General features: G+C 41.6%; 1 protein-coding gene across 2 annotated transcripts in view; it reads right to left on the bottom strand.

Annotated features, from left to right (window-relative positions):
* Positions 1 to 397: 397 nt before the first annotated feature.
* LOC103186508 (rho GTPase-activating protein 20) overlaps positions 398 to 19,748 on the bottom strand; it is a 63,593-nt gene continuing 44,242 nt past the window's right edge. For both annotated transcript variants that reach the window (XM_007905607.2, XM_007905605.2), the window contains exons 9-15: positions 17,422 to 17,610; positions 13,539 to 13,717; positions 12,925 to 13,086; positions 8,496 to 8,605; positions 5,942 to 6,131; positions 3,799 to 3,916; positions 398 to 3,104 (exon numbers count right to left, since the gene is read on the bottom strand). In XM_007905607.2, coding sequence (XP_007903798.2) covers positions 1,195 to 3,104; positions 3,799 to 3,916; positions 5,942 to 6,131; positions 8,496 to 8,605; positions 12,925 to 13,086; positions 13,539 to 13,717; positions 17,422 to 17,610 — 2,858 coding nt within the window. In that variant the 3' untranslated portion in view covers positions 398 to 1,194. The remainder of the gene's footprint in view (positions 3,105 to 3,798; positions 3,917 to 5,941; positions 6,132 to 8,495; positions 8,606 to 12,924; positions 13,087 to 13,538; positions 13,718 to 17,421; positions 17,611 to 19,748) is intronic.

Raw genomic sequence — 19,748 nt, forward strand, 5'->3', positions numbered from 1 at the left:
AAGACAGTGACTCGATCACAAGAGAGGTTCCAAAGAAATGCCGTTTAGCCCATCTGAAGATGAACAGGCTGCTTGGCCATGTGGAGCACAGTGGAGACCTGTAGCTCAGTGATTAGAGCACTCACTTTGCAAGCGAGAGACCTGAGTACAATTCCAGGCAGAGGGCGAAACCTTGGGCAAGTTTTCTTACTCCACACGCCTAATAATAATCCCTCCAAAACCAAAAACAATAATAAATCGGTCATTTTCAATCTACGACTGTTTGTGGGACATTGCTGTGCGCAATTGGCTGCTGCGTTCGCCCACAAACATACAGTCAATTCACTTTACAGTGTGTTCTGTGAAGCGCTTTGGAACGTCCTCCCGACGTGAAAAGCGCTATCTCAAATGCAAGGATTATTATTATTATTATTAGCTGAGCCTGATGCTGTTCTCACTCCACATCCACACATATGGACTTTCCACCAAGAGACACTGAATAGCGATAAGGAGCACAAAACCTGCTGATTTATTACTCTACAGACGGCAACTGTAGCTCTCCTATCGGCTCAGATCAACTAACTCAGACCAGGATTTGAACCTGGGATCTTCTGGTGTATGTGGTCTAGTCTTACACCAGGCAGTGCCTTACTCCACACTGAGGCATCAGATAAGCTCTAGGCTTCTCATTCATTCAAACATACCCAAAATTATGGATGCTATTAGACAGGGTCAGGTTGATGGGTATCAATGGCCCACAATGACAAAGTATTTACATCTGTCTGCTACAATATCATTCCCTTTGCTGCTTGGGTACATTAATAATATCAGAACAGAAGGTACCAATACATTTCTTTGCATATCCCTTTAGCAGCCTTTATTTTTAACACACAAATATTTTTAAATCACTTATTCTTTCTTAACCAAAACTGATGTAAATACATTTTCTTAAAAAAAAACCACAGACAAGCAGATTACAAGAGTTTACATTATACAAGACCTGCAAGTACAAAAACAACACAATCTCTTCATAAAGCATATTTGATAAAAATCAAATTTGACAATATGTCAAAAATGTATACGCACCTTTTACAGCTACTTAGACTGGGCGTTAATAACTATGTCTTAATAATGTTATCTTACAAGATGGCTTGAACTGAACCAGAGTTCAACTATCTGAAATAATACGTGAGGCTGTTTCACAGATTGTTTTTTTTACACATAAGATTCTTCAGAGAAAAACACTTGTTCAAAGTCTTCAAATTTCCGATTATTGCAATGCTTCTTCTGCCATTCCTTCTTGCTGTGGATCACAGCTTCAGTCACTTCCTGCGTTTTCAACAAGCAGTTTTCAACATCAGTCTGAAGGAAATATTCCTTCACTGCTCTGGCCGCGTTGGAGGAAAGAGTGACAGGGCACCTGCTCTTCAGCTCCTGGTTAGTCATGTGCGGCCCATTCCTGCGATCGCTCGCAGGTGATAGCTGCTTCTCTTGATAGATTTTGATAGACCTTTCATGTGGGCTCGTAGCAGCTGCAGGCTCACAAATGTTCTCCTGACTTTCACTCTGAAAACCCCTCTGCACAGCACTGACTGACTCAGAGCAACGCCGAACCCCTGCTCTCCGGACAAACCCCTCGCCCAAGGTGAATGAACGAGACTGCGGTCGTGAAACCGCCTGAAGACATAACGATGAGTTCTGTCCATAGAAGACGGTCTGAGGAATCTGATCGAGTATAGTCTGTGGTGGAGGCATCTCACTGCCTGTGCTGTGAGTGGGAGATCTGCAAGGTTTGGAGACTCCCAGGTGTTGCTGCGAATGCGGTGAATCAATGTGATCCCACTGACGAGAAGGGACAGTCGAAGCCTTCTCCTTTGATACTGTATTGAGTAGTGGTGACCGAATTGCCTCCTGGTATGAAGGTGGTCTACTGGGGGGACTCCTGTTTGCGCTCTGAACTGTACCTCGTGCCATCGGGTTGCTACTGGCCACGTCTTTCTGTTCTTCAAAGAATGTATGACACGACCCACTTCCAGGTGACGCAACAGACAGCTCCACCTGCGAATCAGCAGTGGAAGCCTTCAGAGAGGTTCCACGTTTATCTTCCTGCTTACTTCCTTTCTCCTTCCTCCTGAGGGTCCAGGTCCCACTTTTCTTCAGCCAACTGTTTGGGTGAAGGGTGACGGGGTTCCTCTCCGCGATGCATTTGGAGCTCTCCTCCTTTGCACCGCAGGTTTTCTTGTGTTTCTCTAACGAAGTAGCGCCAGAGGCTGGCCCGGGAGACAGGAGGCCGGAGAAATGCTTAAAGAGACTGGAAGTGGTGGGTGTAGATGGCTGGCTTTTCTGAGCCTGGATCACAGAGCAGGATGGAGCAAAGGTTTCACTTGGGGTAAAAACAGAGCATTCGGAGTTGTGAGAAAAAGCACTGTCCAGTGAACTCATTGAAGAGCCCGAGGGTGAGGAACCAGGAGAGGACAAACTTGAGCAACTTGCTGTTGAGGGGATATTGAGTTTGAGGGGTGGCGGTGGTTGAAGTCGGCTTCTGCTCTGTGATCCCTTTTGTGTCCTTTTGTGACTGTTATTGCTGGTCTTATCCAGATCTATGCCCATGTTCAGACTGCGATTTATCAACTTTTGTCCCTCGATTTGCAACATGCGCAGTTGAGTGATGTAGCTGTCGTCAGAGCGGGTCATAACAGCATCGCAGCTGGTCTTTCGGATCACGGACTCGTGATTCTGGCCAAGCTGAGCGAGAGCAGCAGGTGGTGCTATACTGGGCTCTGAGGAGCGTCTGTGCCTTCTAGGTACTGTCAGCCACTCCGATGTCGAGTAGCCCGAAGTGTTGGAGCTCAAAGGTTCGCTGTCGGAGAGCTCACAGCTCGGAGGTTTATGCTGCCCCCCTGAGGGAATTTCCCAGGCTGTGGTTATTAACGGGACCTTCTTCTGAACCCCTTCGTCCTCAGGCTGGTCCAGGTCGCAGTCACTCCAGGTCAGCACCGAGTCCCTGCTCCTGTTTTCCTGGCTCCTCTTGGTGATCAGGTCGGACAGAGGAGAATCTGTGTCATCGTTCAGTTCGTTTTCCAGGCTGTCATAAGACGAGTCGTGCATTTGAAATGAAGACACGTCTGCAATGAAGAAGCAGGAAGGCTATTTTAGCAACAAATTTGTTAACTGAGGATAAACTCTCACCGCAAAATAGAGGAAAATTAAACATGTAAACCATGTATTACTGGCATCATAGAATTACAATATGAAGATAAAAACAATGACTAAATGCTTGCTCCATCTTTGGTTTATCGTGCTTCCTCCCTCCTAAGGCGAGTTGTGGAGGGGGTTGTAAGCAGGTCAGAGAGGTGGGGAGCTGAGAGGGCATGTGGTGATTTGTACAAGTCTGAGGATCTTCTAATTGATCCATTCTGTAATAGAGAGCTAGTGGAGCCTGGAAAGGCCTGGTGTGACGGGCTGTGCAGTTTGATGTGAGTGAGGATATGGGAGGGCGGAGTATTGAATGAATTGGATTATGCGAATGGTGGAACTGGGGAGACCGGCAAGAAGGGCATTGGAATAATCGAGGTGGGAGGTGATGAATGCACGCATAAACATGAACAGATTCCACAGGTTTTCTAAGAAGCAGTCAGGGTCCAAACAAATAGGCATTGGAGATATTTGTAGCCTCTCCAATTGTTGTTCTGACAAAGAATGGTTAACTTAGCACAGATCGAGTCTATGACTTTTTGGTCTGGAGTAGTGCTACACAGTGATGAAGTTCATCATTATTATCTGTGTGTAGAAAGCAGGAAACAGGTTACATTTATTTACCTGAGCCATCTTCTGTGCTTTCACACTTTCTGGTTGGTAAGTCCCCAATGAGGCAAGTGAAGTCATTTCCAAAGATCCTGCGGCAGTTTTCAATTAGAAACTGCACAAAGACAGCAACCTGCAGAACAGGAGAGTTAAACACAGTTACCTCACTGCTTCTGTGAAATTTTGTTCCATTAATAGGACAAAAAACAACCTGTAGGCATTACAATGTGCATAACATATACACAGAAGATACACGTTTTCTGCCCTCCCAAAAAGTAGTAAGATAGCTCACAACCACAACAATATACCCCAATGAACACGCTAGTGTCTTTGACCTACACCTAAACTCTCTGGGATTAGGTAAGCAGGGTGTATTCAAGTGCTCCAGGATGCTACCCCGTGTGATGGGCGCTATATAAATGTTGTTATCGCTTCAGGAGAGGAGTGCGTACACTATACCCGATGAATGAAAACCAAACACATGTGAAACTCTTTTTGGGTTGGGTTTTCTTTAAGTGTAGTGATTGGTTTCTGCCTGTATCTGACACCACTGACCAAAAAAAAATGATAGCCCAGTCAATGTGGCTCTCTCCATCAAGTCACAGTGCATCTGAAAATCTGGCATTCACAGGAAACAGTGACTCCTGATGGTAACTGGAAGTATTTCACGTTTACTATGGGACCTGTGAATCTAACTACAAAATACACAGTCATTACACTTTACAACAAATCCTGTGAAGTATCTGAGACATTCTTACTACGTGAAAGCCGCTATATGAAATGCAAGGATTATTATTTACTATTTTTCGGGCTTGTATAAATGGAGCTCCTGTAGGGCGGGGTGTGTACATGTGTGTGACACACATCCACGTATCCACAGGAGTCACTATTTATGCATCCAGATTGCAAACACCACATTTTTGACGCAAATATGTGACGCAAGGCAAAAGGAAAGAAGCCAAATGCTCTCAACCTACCCTTTGCCCGTGAGCAAAGCTCAAAACAAACTAAAGATTTCTTGGAAAATATATTTTAGTTGGCGTGCTTTAACAAAAATGCTTTAAGTCCCAGAGCACTTTGGGAGCTAACCGCACAAACCCTGAATCTGCTTCTCCATGTTTAAACCTTTAGGAGACGTGAGGAGCTGAAATAGCGACATATGATACCACCGAAGTGAGGAAACATCCTCCCTTCAAATCCCTATCTCAAGATGAATTCAGAGTGAAGGAAGTCTCGTTACTTTCTTCGAGAATGCCTATCAAAATGCCACGAATGTGTGTAAATGTAATGATAGTGAAGTGATCATCCACTAATTTTACCTTGAGGGGACAGAGTGGAATATAGTTCCAGTCTTGTGTTGCCATCATCTCAAACACAAATGTATACACTCTGGCCCACAATATACACACAATCTCTACACTTTACAGTATATCCTGTGAAGCACTTTGAGACGTCTTGACGGCGTGATAAGGGTTATTATTTATTATTACACTGTCGTTTTATTGGCATATGGCTCGACTGCTGTGGCGGTTATTCCAGTTCACTTGGGTCTAAATTTCTATTTAAAAAAAGATTCCAACCTCCCAACCAAAAAACTCACCCCCTACGTTTCCAATTTTCTCCTCTCTCTTTCCCCCCTCCTAGGTCCCAAAGATGCCTGCCATTCGGCTCAACGTGGCTATTCCAGCTCTTTGAAAGAGCTATCCAACTAGTCCTACTCCCCCACTCTTACCCCATAGCCCTGCAAATTTTTCCTTTTTAAGTACATATCCAACTCCCTTTTGAAAGTTACTATCGAATTTGCTTCCACTATCCATTCCAGATCATAACAACTCCCTGAGTAAAAAAATTCTCCTTGTCTCCCCTCTGGTTCTTGTGCGAGTAACTGGGTCCTCTGGTTATCAACCCACCTGCCAGGGGAAACACTTTCTCCCTATTTACTCTTCTTTCCTTGTAGTTTTATAGATTTTCTTTTCTCTTCAAATAATTATCCTGTTCCCTTTTAAAAGTTAAGTTTGGTCTGTAGTTTGTAAAAGTGCGTTCTGATGTTTGCTTCTCTGACTGCTGTTGAAAGTATCTGCCTAGGCTTTCAAGAGCTCTGGGAAGTTACTCTGCATGAGAGCGCTATATAAATGTAAGTTGTTGTTGAAGTTCTCACCTTCTTCGTTGACTCGCTCTCAATCTCTGGGCTGCATGGTGTGGGAGGCCATAAGATACTGGGCGCGATGCAGACAGCCAGGTTAAATGCATTCATCTGGTTCTCCTCAGCCTGCTGCTCGATGCTGTGAAGAACTCCAAAAACATGATGTAGGAGCAAATTGTTGACTCTTGGAAGTAATTCCAGCAGCCTGGAGAAAATGAATCATCAAGCCACAGGTCAACCTTAACATCAGAATTTCTTTTTTTTAATCAATATCAATAGGCGGTCGGGCCAAGATCCTTTCTGACTCTAGTGTGGAACTCTATCCCAGAGTCCCATCGCCTCATCCCTTCCCTCACCTTCTTCAAGGTCTGTTTCAAGACCTTCATCTTTGATTGTGCCTTTGGTCATTTTCCCCCCACAGCCCCCAAACCATTGGTCCCCACCCCTCCCGAATCCAACCCCAGCTCAGGTGCAAGCACTTGACTATCCAGCACCTTGAGACGACCTCCTGACATGGAAGGTGCTATTATAAATGGAATTGTTGTTGTTTTGGACCATTTATCTGTGACAGAGCTTGAACGAACCTAAGAGAGGTGAGGTGACCATAGTCGCGGTCAAAGAGCAAGGTCTTCAGATGCAATCTGAAGACAGCCAAAGAGGGGCAAGGCGGAGGGATTGTGGTACTTACAATACCAAAATTCACATAACTTTTTAAAAAATCATGATGATTTTGTTTCCCCCGTCTTTCCTATTCCAGGGGCCCTGAGACCAATCGTAAGACTATCTAGTTAGATCAGCTAACTCAACACAGGCTGAGGATCAAACCTGGAACCTGGTATATCTGGCTCAGCTCCACGCTGGGGAGCAATCTCACCATCCAAGTTCTCTGAGGATTTGACATAAATCATCACAAGAGTTCTTGAACCTCAACCAACTATTTTGGTTCGAGGCAGAATGCTCCAGTGTACTGCTATTTAGCACCGCAGTTTGACAATTTAATATATCCCAGACATTAGCTTTTGGTTTCCCAGTGCAAATGTTAGATTGTATATCTTTTTCAGCTCTACTCTGGATTATACTATTAATATTTCTTATTACAATAACATGTTGCTGTAGAAAATAATAGATCAAATGTCAATTCTTAGAAAACGCCAAGAACCTCTGTCCTGGAAAACTGCCGTTGGTTTACTTCTTATCATTCTTAGACTAATATTTCTGGCATCACTGAGGCGTAACTAAAGTTTTCAGTGACATAATAGGGAAAGGTTGGCAATAAAATATTAATAATGAAGGAGCTGGAATGTGCCATTGTGGAGTAAGTAACCTTTGGTAAAAGATCCTGATAAGAATATAAATTACATCCAAGTCCTTGAAAATATTAACAGTTCGAAGCAGCACCTGTACAGATTATGATCCCCAAAATAATAATAATCCCTACATTTGATAAAGCACCTTACATTTCGGAAAGGTGCCCGAAAGCTCTTCACAGGATTCACTGAGTATTTTGGTAGGTGACATGGCAATCAGTTTGTGCACAGCATCGTCCCACAAACAGCCATGAACTGAATCACTATTTTTTTTTATTTGGGGGACTGTTGGCCAGGCCACTGGGAGAAACTCCCTTCTCTTTTTGAACTATGCCATGGGGTCTTTACCCCTGATCAGGCAGACCGGACCTCGGTTTAACGTCTCATCCAAAGGCACCTCCAACAATGTTGGGCTCCCCTCAGCATCGCACTGGAGTAATAGCCTAGTTATAGCAATTCAGTGTCTCAACGTGGGGACTGAACCCACAGCCTTCTGACCAACTGAGCTAGGATGAAAAAAAAATCCTATGAATATACTGTACATGAAGGATGTACACATCCTCCTGATGTGAAAGACACTGTACAAATATAGACTCTCCGCACACTTGCCGAAAGTTATGCCCTGCCAGGAATCAAACCCAGGTCTCTCGCTTGCGCTGCGAGTGCTCTAACCACTGAGCTACAGGGCTCCACAAATGCCATTTAAAAATTGGATTTGGAAGCATTTTCTTTCTATTGGATTTTTACTCTACTAAACAATTATTTTAACAAACCACTGGGGGATGCTTTCCATTATGGTGGGTAATCAAGATTACACTACAGATACTATATGTACCAGAGCTTGACTATCACTTAGATGGAACCATTTGCAGGATGTACCTGCATCCTTGTAGTTGACAATTCTCAGCTAATCATGCAGCGAGATATTGAGAGCAATAACACAATACATTACAATTTACATTTATATAGTCCGTTTTACATTGAGAGGAAGTCTCAAAGTGCTTAATGGAGGGGAAAGATAACTGAAAACCAGGTCAAAGAGGTGTGTTTTGTGATGTGCCTTCAAAGATGGGAGGGAGTGAGTCAGAGGGACTCCAGAATGGAGTTTCAGAGAGCGGAGCAGAAAGCCTGAGAGCCTGCTGTTGATGGTGGGGTGGGCAGGCCAGGGAAATAACATAACACTCAGTGGTGAAATGCTAATTTAATTCCATCACTGTGATAGTGCAAAGCGCTCACCACACTTTGTAAGATCTTCCACTGACCTTTGGATCTCCTTTATCTTCTCCTTGTGACTTCCCCTTTCCATCGCTGTCATCCAGCTGTTGTACAGCTCTGCAGAGAAAATACTGCCAGGAATATTCCGAAGGAAGTCCTTAATTTACAATAGATAAATAAATGTTTAGGAGAGTGTCAAATATTACAATGTTTTTTTTTAAATGTGTCAGATTTCCCTGGCTCCTCTCTACCTCTCCGACCTGCTTGCACTGCACGCTTCTACCTACTGCCTTCGCTCAGCCAGTTCTGGCTTTCTCTCGTTCCCTCTGTTCCACCATTGGTGGCCGTGCTTTCAGCGACTATGCACTGAGGCTCTGGACCTCTCTGCCTCAATCTCTCTGCCTTGCCTTCTCCTTGTCCGTCTGAACACCTTCCTCTTAATAATACTAATAATAATCCTTGCATTTGATATAGCGCTTTTCACGTCGGGAGGACGTCCCAAAGCGCTTCACAGAACACACTGTAAAGTGAATTGATTGTATATTTGTGGGCGAACGCGGCAGCCAATTTCGCACAGCAATGTCCCACAAACAGTCGTAGATTGAAAATGACCAATTTATTATTGTTTTTGGTTTTGGAGGGATTATTATTAGGCGTGTGGAGTAAGGAAACTTGCTCAAAGTTTCGCCCTGCCCTTCCTGGAATTAAACTCAGGTGTCTCACTTGCAAAGTGAGTGCTTCTTAGATTCTGCACCTCTTTGACCGTACCTACGGTCACCTCTCCTTTCTCTCTGGTTTGGCGTCAAGCTCCGCCACTGTTATGCGCTCCTAGACGCTACCCTGCATGAAGGGTGCTATATAAATGCACATTGTTGTTATATTTCACAAATAGAGCAACCTACACCATAGAACAACACTCTAGAAAAGGTTAACATCTCGAGAAGGGAAGGAAAAAAATTGTTGGAGGCAACATAAAAGATATTTTCCAGATATTTCTGTGGGTTATTTCTGTTTTATAAATAATATCATTGGTAGTTTTTCTTTAAAAAAGGGCCCTTTCATAATTTGCCCAAAGGATTGCTTCAGAAAGGATTGTAAAACGCTTTGTGAATTACCCAATATTTCTTAGGTTAAGTGGACTGACAGCTGGATTAGTTCTTTTTCCATTTCAGTACCTGAGCCACAGTCCACATTTCTGACCATTATGTATATCACATAATCAGCGCCTTGGGACGTCTCCCGACGTGAAAGGCACTTTACAAATGTAATTTTGTTGTTGTTGTCACAGACTCACAGGAAATCATTTCAATTAGAAGCTCAAAATGTTCTCTGATCCGTTGAAGGGAAAACTGTGAGTTTCCATATTCAGCGATTTATTGCAATAATTACGTAACTTGAAAGTATAAAAATGATGTCAATTTTATTTACTTTCTAAGATTCTGAAGCGTTTAAAATTGGTTCGTTCCACCAAATGAATCACACTGGGATTATTCATTTTCTAACAGACTCTTCCTTACAGGCACAGTGTGCTAATGGGAGGTGCTTATGATGGTCCTATGCCAAGAAATGCAGCCTTGTTTCACTGAACACAGTTGCTCTGTTACCAGAGTGAAATATCTTTCTTGACATCTATACTATTCAAACTGTAAGCACTGCTTTATTGTGGGATTAGAATTTTATTCTGCTTTCTTTGAGGTAATTGAACAGATTGCCAAGTGTGTTCAGCTGCTTCTTGATTCTGAAATGTAAAAATTATTCCTTTTTTTACATGGATACTTTTTCCCTTTCACTCCCACCCTCCACTCCCCTCATCCCCAGGTAGTTGGTCATTTTCATGTACATTTTCTTGATCTTGGGAAGGATATGGGTCTATGGGCTATTCAGACAATTAATCTATGTATCAGCCTGGTTAACTTGGTAGCACTCTCACCTATGAGATTGTGGGTTCAATACCCTTTGACCCCACTCTAGGCCAGAGGGCTCCAAGCAGTCGATCATCACTAGGTGTCTCTGTCAAGCACGATCAAAACGACAAGAAGAAGGAGCGATTGAACTGCGTGAATATTTAGTGCAATTGTAAGCGAAGCCAGATGCAGGAAGTATTTCATGCACACATGAAATACCGCTTCTTATTTTTAGCGCGTGTGTGCGAGACGCCACCTTGAGACTATCAACTGGTTGAAGACCCCTGGTCTAAACTGTCACTCCAAGCTGCATTGATAGATGTGCCGTCCTTCAGATGAGATATTAAACTGATGTCCTGTCTGCCTGTGGAAGTTAAAGTCAAGGAGACTACTCAAAAAGAGAAGGGAGTTTCTCCCAGTGTCCTCACTAATAATCCCCCAAATTAACATAAACTGGTCATTTACTTCATAGCTGTTCATGGGATATTACTGTGTGCAAACTAGCTGTCACTTTCACCTACAAAATGCACAGTCACTACAAGTTACAGCAAATCTTGTGAAGCCCTTTGAGACACTCTACCAAATGTAAGGAGTACGATTATTTTTCTGTAACTGCACCAACCCCATAGAAGGATGAATCAACAAGAACATTAAACAATAACTGTAATTGCAATCGGATGACAAAAGCAACAGGAATCATCCTTTCCCTTCGGAGACAGAACGTTCCTGAATTAGATCTTTCTCTCTGCAGTCCATGCAACAACTGATAACAGATTGGGAGGAAATCATCCAGGGCTCTCCTCATCACTATCCCATGAAACCTGCTGGAGTGCTGCGTGGGCTGGGCATGGAGCTCAGTTGTGATATCCCTCCTGTAGTCAACAGCCTGTTGACACTCACTGTCCAGGACCATGAAAAATGGGCTTGTGGACAAGGTATCAGGGAACAGGCAGCCGAGGTCTCAGCAGGACTCTATGCCTTCAGGAGAGAAAATTTGGTGGAAGAGACTTAATCCAAACCCTACCTTTTGGCTGTTTGTTGCTGTGAGCAAATTACTGTGTTTGCTCAGAAAACACATAGTCACTACACTTTGCAGGAGATCCTGTGAAGCGCTTTTGACGTCCTTGAAAGGCGCAATATCGAATGTAAGCATTATTATTAGTTTAAATATTAATATTTTTGGCATTTTTAAATTTCTATTAAAGTTATTTTCTGGGTTTTTTATGTTATTGCAAATATTAAAGAATTTGGGGATAGAGCTGGAAAGTGAAATTAATACAAAAGGAAGACTTTGAGAAAACAGGTAGCATTTGGTTACATCAGGACCTCCTTCTGTTGAAAATGTTTATGTTTCTATGTCATTTGCAAAATCATTGGTATAAAACTTTCTGAACACAATAATATTCAGGTAACAGTGTAAACAACAACCACAGAATTACATTTATATAGCCCCTTTCATGTCGGGAGGACGTCCCAAGGAGCTGGACAGTCAATGTTTCGGACGAGCAGGGGGTTGGAATCGGGGAGGATGGAGGGCATGGGGAGGGAAGGAGGGAGATCAAAAGCATGGTCGAAGAGGAGGGTCTTGAGACGGGTCTTAAGAGAAGTCCAGGGTTAATGCTGTGCAGAGGGTGGTTTGTGTCAATGAAAGACTTGAGGGATGGGTGGAAATGACTTCCGTGCACATTTTATCTCTGTGCTCCTGTCCTACCTTTGCCTTACTGAGCATGGAAGCTGCACCCTGACATCAGGAAACCTCAATAGCATTTCATTCCCAGTACTGATAAAATGAACAAGGCAGTTCATGCATATGTAAAACACAATGCAGCCAGACTCCATCAGCTAGAGTGCATTAAACCAGCACGACAAATGCCGCATTTAATCAGAAAAGGGCCTTGGGTGAGTTGTAAATTTAGATTAATAAGGTTTTGGAAGCCCAAAATTAATATGTTTAAACCTCTTAGGTAGCATGATGAGAAAAGCCATTTCCCTGCGGCAACAACGTCATCGACAATTTATATATATAAAATATATAATCTAATAATAATCCTTGCATTTGATATAGCGCTTTTCACGTCTTCTAGACGTTCCAAAGTGCTTCACAGAATAGACTGTAAAGTGAATTGACTGTATATTTGTGGGTGAAACGCGGCAGCCAATTGTGCACAGCAGCGCCCCACAAACAATTGTTGCTTGAGTGACCAAATTGTTATTGTTTTTTCTCTTGAGGGATTATTATCAGGCGTGTGGAATAAGGAAACTTGTCCAAGGTTTCGCCCTGACAGGAATCAAGCCCAGATCTCTCGCTTGCGAGGCGAGTGCGCTAACCACTGAGCTACAGAACTCCAGCTGTATTAGGACTTGCATTAATAAAGTGCCCTTCACTAAGGGTGATGTCTCTGAGTGCTTTACAAGGACACACCAAGCAAGGGAGAGAATGGAGGGGAGAAGGTGGCCATAAGTATTTCCCTTTCCTAAGCCCCTCTATTCCTTTGTCCCTCGTGCACACATCGAGTTTTCTCTTAAATACATGGAATAGGAGGCAGAACTGAAGTGGCCTCTATTAACGTACTTTAAAAACAGCAGCGGTGACAAACACGGATTCACTGGCTAAGTGCACTCCTGTGCCAGAATTCAGCTTCTCCTTCAGTTCTTTGCAGGCTTTAGCATTAGCCGAACGTCTGAAAATACCCCTGGTGAACGGACCTTCATGAAACAGAAAGGAAAGCATGTCCTGCAATATAAAAGGGTGGAGGAAGACGCCATGAATCTGATATGATGCACATTCAGCTGTACAAATGTAAACCTGCCTCCGAATCAGCCCTGTGGCACTGACACTTGTAACTATATTGTCACCAATAACAGAGGGTGATTAGAAGGCTACACATCAGAGAACAAGGTTAATAGACGTGTAAAATCGCACAGTGAGAGAATGAGTACAAATTAAGATTCCATCTCACTGCTATGCTACCAGAATTTTTTTCACAATGCACATGCAAGATTATTAAAAACGAACCGTACTTTTATTCCCATCCGCAAGGAAAACAAGGGGTGATTTTAAAGTTAAATCATAAAATATCCTCTTGTCCCCTCTCCTCCCCTCAGCATGCATTGCTAGTAAAAGTCTGTGGTTACAATGCCCTGGATTAATTTACGCTCCCTTGCTGCAGCCATTTTGTCACTCACCATTATTGGCTTCGGGAGATTGTCATCGTCACAGATGGCTAGCAGTGGCAGGCCAAAGAGCCTCCCCGGTGTTAGGGAGGTGGGAGACAGAGGCATGCTGTCTAACTGAGCAGTGGAACCACGCCAGAAGGCCCAGCTCATAATCGACCTTTTCCTTTTAAATTGCTTTTGACTCGGCTCTGCAGAAAGGAGGGGAAAAAACAGCATGAGGTAAGAGAGGCTTTCTGGAAAACTCATATGTGAAGCATATTCCAGCATTTGCATTTCACAGCTGCCATGGTTACCAAAAGAAATCGTATAAATATTAACATCTTGACTGGCCTTGTAGGGTGGCTGTGAGGAACTGTCTTGTGCTTGAGATGAAACATTTTTTCTTTTAGCAAAACAATTTTAGAATTTTTGCAAAGAGCTGGAAAAAGAAGTATTTAGTCCACGGTGACCTTGTGGTAATCAATTGTGTTTGTTATACTTTCTTTTAATTGAACAGCACATTGGAAAGACATAGTACAATGAAGTAACACAACATCCTGTCTTAATTTAACACAATTCCATATCTTTTATCAAATGTTCTCATCTCCTAACACAGTAATTCACCACACAACAAACTGAATGAAGGAAATGCATTGCTTGTATAATTCGGAACATACAGAATATTATAAACAGTGTTACAATGGGACTGCTACAAAATCAAACTATTAAAAGAATAAAAAAGCATTTGTATTTGTTTCTCCAGCATCTGTCTTTGGCCCGTCTACGCTCCAGTGTTGTTGAACTTGTGACGGTAAATCTGCTTTAATATGGAAGGCTGTGCTAGACATTGCACTGCTTAATATATGGCTTCAGTGCACTACTAGCATTATTGTGCCACCAGCATGTCACTTCAAAAGAGGCTAGAACTGTCTGAAGGATTTGTTCACATCCAGTTTGAGACTCTAATAATGATGATAATAATCCTAGCACATGATATAGTACCTTGTCAGGTTGTCGAGATGTCTCAATGCACTTCACAGGATATACTGTAAATTTTGTAGCTATAAAATTAGAATGTCTGAAAGATGGAACAAAAAAGCGATTCGGCCTTTCAATCCTATGCTTCCTACAAACCACACACAACATTATCTCATCACCAAACTTCACCCACTCACTGTCAGGAAAAAGGTTTGCATGGATATTACTTGACCTCCCAAAGGTAATCCCACAAGATCGCAGAAACCATTGTGGCTACATTTCCTTTATCAGGAGTAATACTGTATGATCAGCACAAGCCTAAAAGAGGTGCAGTTGTAATGGTGAACAGTATCAATCTCCTCCTCTTTCATAAAATTCAAAACTTGATGGACCAAATGGTCTGTTTCTGTGATGTAACCTTGTTAATAATAATAAAAAAACTTGCATTTGATACAGCAGCTTATCACATCAGGAGGACATCACTGAGATCAGGAGGTCATCTCAAAGTTCTCCACAGGATTTATTGTAAAGTGCAGTGAGTTTGTAGGAAAATGTGGCAGCCAATTTGCATTTAGCAATGTCTCACAAACAGCTATTGTTGGCCAGACACTGAGACCAACTCCCTTCTCTAGAATTGATAAAAGATTTTCAAGCATGACACTAAGAATCCACTGCCTAGTGCCTCCAGTCGACTGGCACCGGCCTCCTGCTCTTCCCTTGTACCCTCTGCCCCACCATCGGAGGTCGCACTTTCAGCCACTACGCCCTAGAACTCTGCAACACTCTCCCACAATCCCTCCGCCTTGCCCCCTATCTCCCCTTTTTCAAGTCCCACCTGGAAACTTTACTCTTCGGCCACCTCCCCCTCTCCCTGACTTGGAGTCAGGCTCCGTCACTATCGCTATCCTGCTTGGAGGGAGCTTTATAAGTGCAAGTTGTTGATGTAGTTGTCTTCCTAAGTGTGAACTCCACTTTAAACGCATCATTTTGAATAAAATATCCATTCATTATTTTCTCTTATTAATTAGATTCAAGCTCAGAATGAATAGTTAAACCAACTGAGGTTTAACAATTGGTTCTTTTCCCCTGCTGTTTATAGAATCCTGCTCTAAGCATAATATTGATCCAAGCAGAACATTTCTTGGCAAAGTAGCTGTGCAGCGTTTATTGGAGTTTAACAGTGTAAACAAGCCGTGGTATCCATGTCTGGGGGGAGAGCACAGAAGGCATATTAAAGAAAGAGATGGGATTTTCTCTTTTAGTCACTCAGTTCCAGCTCTGCCGTGTCTAATTCCATGCCATTAAATCAGTTTTGTCACCATGACAGGCCCTAATTATATCATAATTTCCAATTCGTGATACAAAAGCCAATTCCTGGTACTATTTGAAGTATCTCTGTTACACGTTGCTTGTGTTGTGATGAAGTATAATTCTTGAAGTCGTAATTCTATTTTATGCTTCACCTACCCTGGCCAGAATTAAAAATTCCAAATCAGATTAATTCATATTTAGGTCTAATAATCATCAAGACATCTCAAAGGGCTTCACAGAATATATTGTAAAGCGAATTGACTGTATATTTTGTGGGCGAAATGTATCCTTGGGGAAAAATTCCACCCGAGTCTAGATTTACTCTGTACCATTCTAAATCGTCCAACATAGCCTTAAATGTAGTATTAATTTTGAAGCCAATTTTCTGTCAGTTCTGTTAAGAACTACTGCGAATTGAAGGACTAAGACAAAATTCAACAATTGGCCAAACTCTTGACACGGGTGAGCAAATGGTCAGGTTTGAAGAGGTTTGTGTAGATTGCTACTATAATAGTTGTGAACCCCGCTTTAGAGTAGCTAAAAATAAGATACAGATTTAATCAAGTGGTTCCAGGATCAGAAAAAGGATCGATCTTGCTTAGCAGCAACCAAGACGGTGACGAGGAATTTTGCGAGCGAAACTGACCAAAGAATTGTGCGCATACTGGGAGGGGTTTGTTTCCAATCGATGGCCAGGCTGAGCAAATGGATGGAACAATGTGACATTTCATAACAAAATCAATGTGGATACATCATATCAATCATGTTCTGAAAGACCATGCTATGTACTGTCACACTTGTCACTTCAACAATTAAATGTCCGTCTTTATTCCCATTGCATATTACCGCTAGCACTCCGTACAATACAAATTTACATATATATAGCGGCTTTCACGTCAGGAGAAAGTCCAAAAGCCCTGGGATGCTGAGAGATTGCTGATGATTTTCAGCATTTGAAGTCTCTTTATATTAGAAATCCACTTGCCAGTATTATGCATCTCATGTTAGAGAAACAGAATCAGAAAGCCCTGAGTTCAAATGTATTCACGTCACAATATATTCAAGTTTGATACGCATCAAGCATTTCAACAGTTACAGTGAAAATGTGACCATACTGTAACCATTTTTTCTCTCTTTAAATCCTAGATGTTTATTTCAAGGCATTGTTGTGGGCAATACGGAAAAACAAGGAGGCAAAGATTTCTGAAGTTACAAGTGTTATTTTTTGATGTCTAAAAACAATTTCGAGAAAGGTCATTTCCCCTTTGGCAGCAAGTGTTTTCGTTTCTTGAGCTGAATTCTCGGTGAGTAATAAACTGGCAGGAATTTGAAAAGGAAGGTCTTATTTTCATAATTGTAGGTCTTAGAATAACTGTTTCCCTGAAATCCCAAGGGAAAAAAATCCATAAATTTTCCTTTGTTCCGGGGGAAGAGAAAAAAAAATCCCATACCTTTTCTCCCATTTTTCAAAAACAATCTACTGCCACATAACACTATTCAACATCTGTCATCCATCTGGAATTTGAAGCTCATTTTTCACTAAAGGATGATGCCAGGTTTAAATAATAAACCAATAACTCTTAAGTTTATTTGACGGACTTCAACATCTGTGAAAAATCCTTACCAGTAATCTGTTGGCTCGATGCCAAGTATGTTGGCTTCAGTGTGAACTGGCACTGCATATCCATGGGCAACTGCTCAATGATGAAGGACCCTTGGAGATCCAGAGGGAAGATGGAGTCTTTGCATCCTTGTGTCTGGGCAGCTGCTTCTCGAACATGACTCATTTTAATGCTAAACGGATATTCATGGCCTGTTGCAAAAAAACAAAGCAAATCTTCAGCTTCTAATTCTGTAACACCAAATCAATTTGTCCCGATGACATCCCTTAATTATTATATCATGAATTCCAATTATAATTAAATATTAGTAATGCAAAAACCAGTTCCTAATACCATTTGAAATATAGGTGTTATATATTGATGGTGTTGTGTGGAAGAATAATTGTTCAAGATGAAATGCCTCTTTAGTTTCTCCTATGCTGGGATTAATTGGATTAATTCAGATTTGGATTCTGGAAAAACTTCACCTGGGTCTAGATTTAATCTATTTATGTTGTATTTTTGATCATTCAGAATTATGTCAATTTTTTAAATGTAGCACTAATCTTGAAGCCAGTTTTCTGTAAGTTCTTTTAAGAACTACAGAAATCCGACTTCAAAGTTGAACAATTTGCCAAATTCTGGCCGCTCTAAAATGCTACATAAATAGAGTAAATCTCAACCCAGGTGAAATTTCATCCAGGTTTTTGTCACCAGATTCTTTAATAAGAACAATCATTCAACATGCTTGAAGTTGCATATGATGTTTTAGAAATTCAATAATTTCACATCTTTTTTAAGAAATATGTTAGAAATCCTGCATATTAGACCCATATATTTCTATAAACTGAACCTAACATAAAATCTACATCATGAAACTGGAGTCCACTCTGCAGTGAATGGATGTTTTTCCCCTATATTTACTATTATGTTCAAAGAAATGTTCACAGATCCAACAAACAACTTCAAAGGAGTAAACCAAACATACCAGAAAGAATTTCCTAGTGCCTGTAATTTTTGTGGCAATTTAGCACCAATCAGAAAAAATAAGAGTCTTGGCACTAATGTTCATTTAGCTGAGGTTAATGCTTGATATTGTATCCTGGCCAACAAAACTTGTCATTCACTTCATGGCTGTTAGTGGGACAATGCTGTGTATAAATTGACTGCCGCGTTCGCCTACAAATATAGTCACTCCATTTTGCAATAAACCCTGTGAAGCATTTTGAAACATTTCAAAAATATGATAAGGCACTATATCAAATGCAAGGTTTATTATATAGTATTTTACATAGAATTGCATAAAATTACATAAGGCACAAAACCAGGCATTTTAGCCTAACTGGTGGTTATACTCCACACGAGCCTCTATCCCTCATGTTTCTCCTCTCCTGTACCCCTCTATTCCTCATGTCTGTATCAAGTTTCCTCTTAAGTACATGGCTGATTCAACCACAGCTTTCAGCAGTGAGTTCTACATTCTCACAACCGTCTGCATGAAGAGTTCTGATGTTGATTTTACTCAGTTGGAAACACTCGGTGCTGGTGGATTTAATTATTTAATTATTCTACAATAGACTGTCAATAGACACTGTGGGAGAATTTGTATTTTGCAATATTATTCATCGTCTGCAAGATAGATCCATGAAGGTGAGAACCCAAGATCCAAAAGGACAAAGGACATCATGTATAAAAATAATCTTACAGCAACACAATACAATTTGCCCACAAATACACAGTCATTCCTCTTCATGGTAAATCCCGTGAAGTGCTTTGGGACATCCTCCGGTCAAAGACGCTATACCAAATGAAATAATTATTACATTTATCTAGTGTCTTTCACATCAGGAGGATGTTTCAAAGTGCTTGACAAAGCTGATGGGGCCATGAGCTGGGGGTTGGAGCCAAAGGAGAGGGGGGAAGAAGAATGAAAGCACGGTCAAAGAGATACATTTTGAGACAGGTTTTGAACGAGGGGAGAGAGCAAGTCAGAGTAGAGGTTAACAGGCCACATCATAGAATAGAGGAGCCAATTCACTACACAGGCAGCAACACCTTAAAATCAAAACCAAGATAGTTAAAACTGAGGTCAGGAAACATTTCTTCAAACTGAAACTCTGTTTCAGAAAGCTGTAAATGCAAAATCAATTGGGAGGTTTAAGAACGAAATAAAAGATAGCTGGGTGGTAGAGATACAAAGGAGTATGGCAAAGGGCAGGACATTGAGAATAAATGTTTTGCTAAGATGTAATAAACTAGTAGAACTGTATGTGATAGTCTGAATGACGTGAAAAGCACTATATCAAATGCAAGGATTATTATTATTATTATCCTCTTTTTCTTCTTTTTG

This window comes from Callorhinchus milii, unplaced genomic scaffold (genome assembly GCF_018977255.1).
Source record: "Callorhinchus milii isolate IMCB2004 unplaced genomic scaffold, IMCB_Cmil_1.0 Scaffold4, whole genome shotgun sequence".
In the NCBI taxonomy this organism is placed as follows: Eukaryota; Metazoa; Chordata; class Chondrichthyes; order Chimaeriformes; family Callorhinchidae; genus Callorhinchus; species Callorhinchus milii.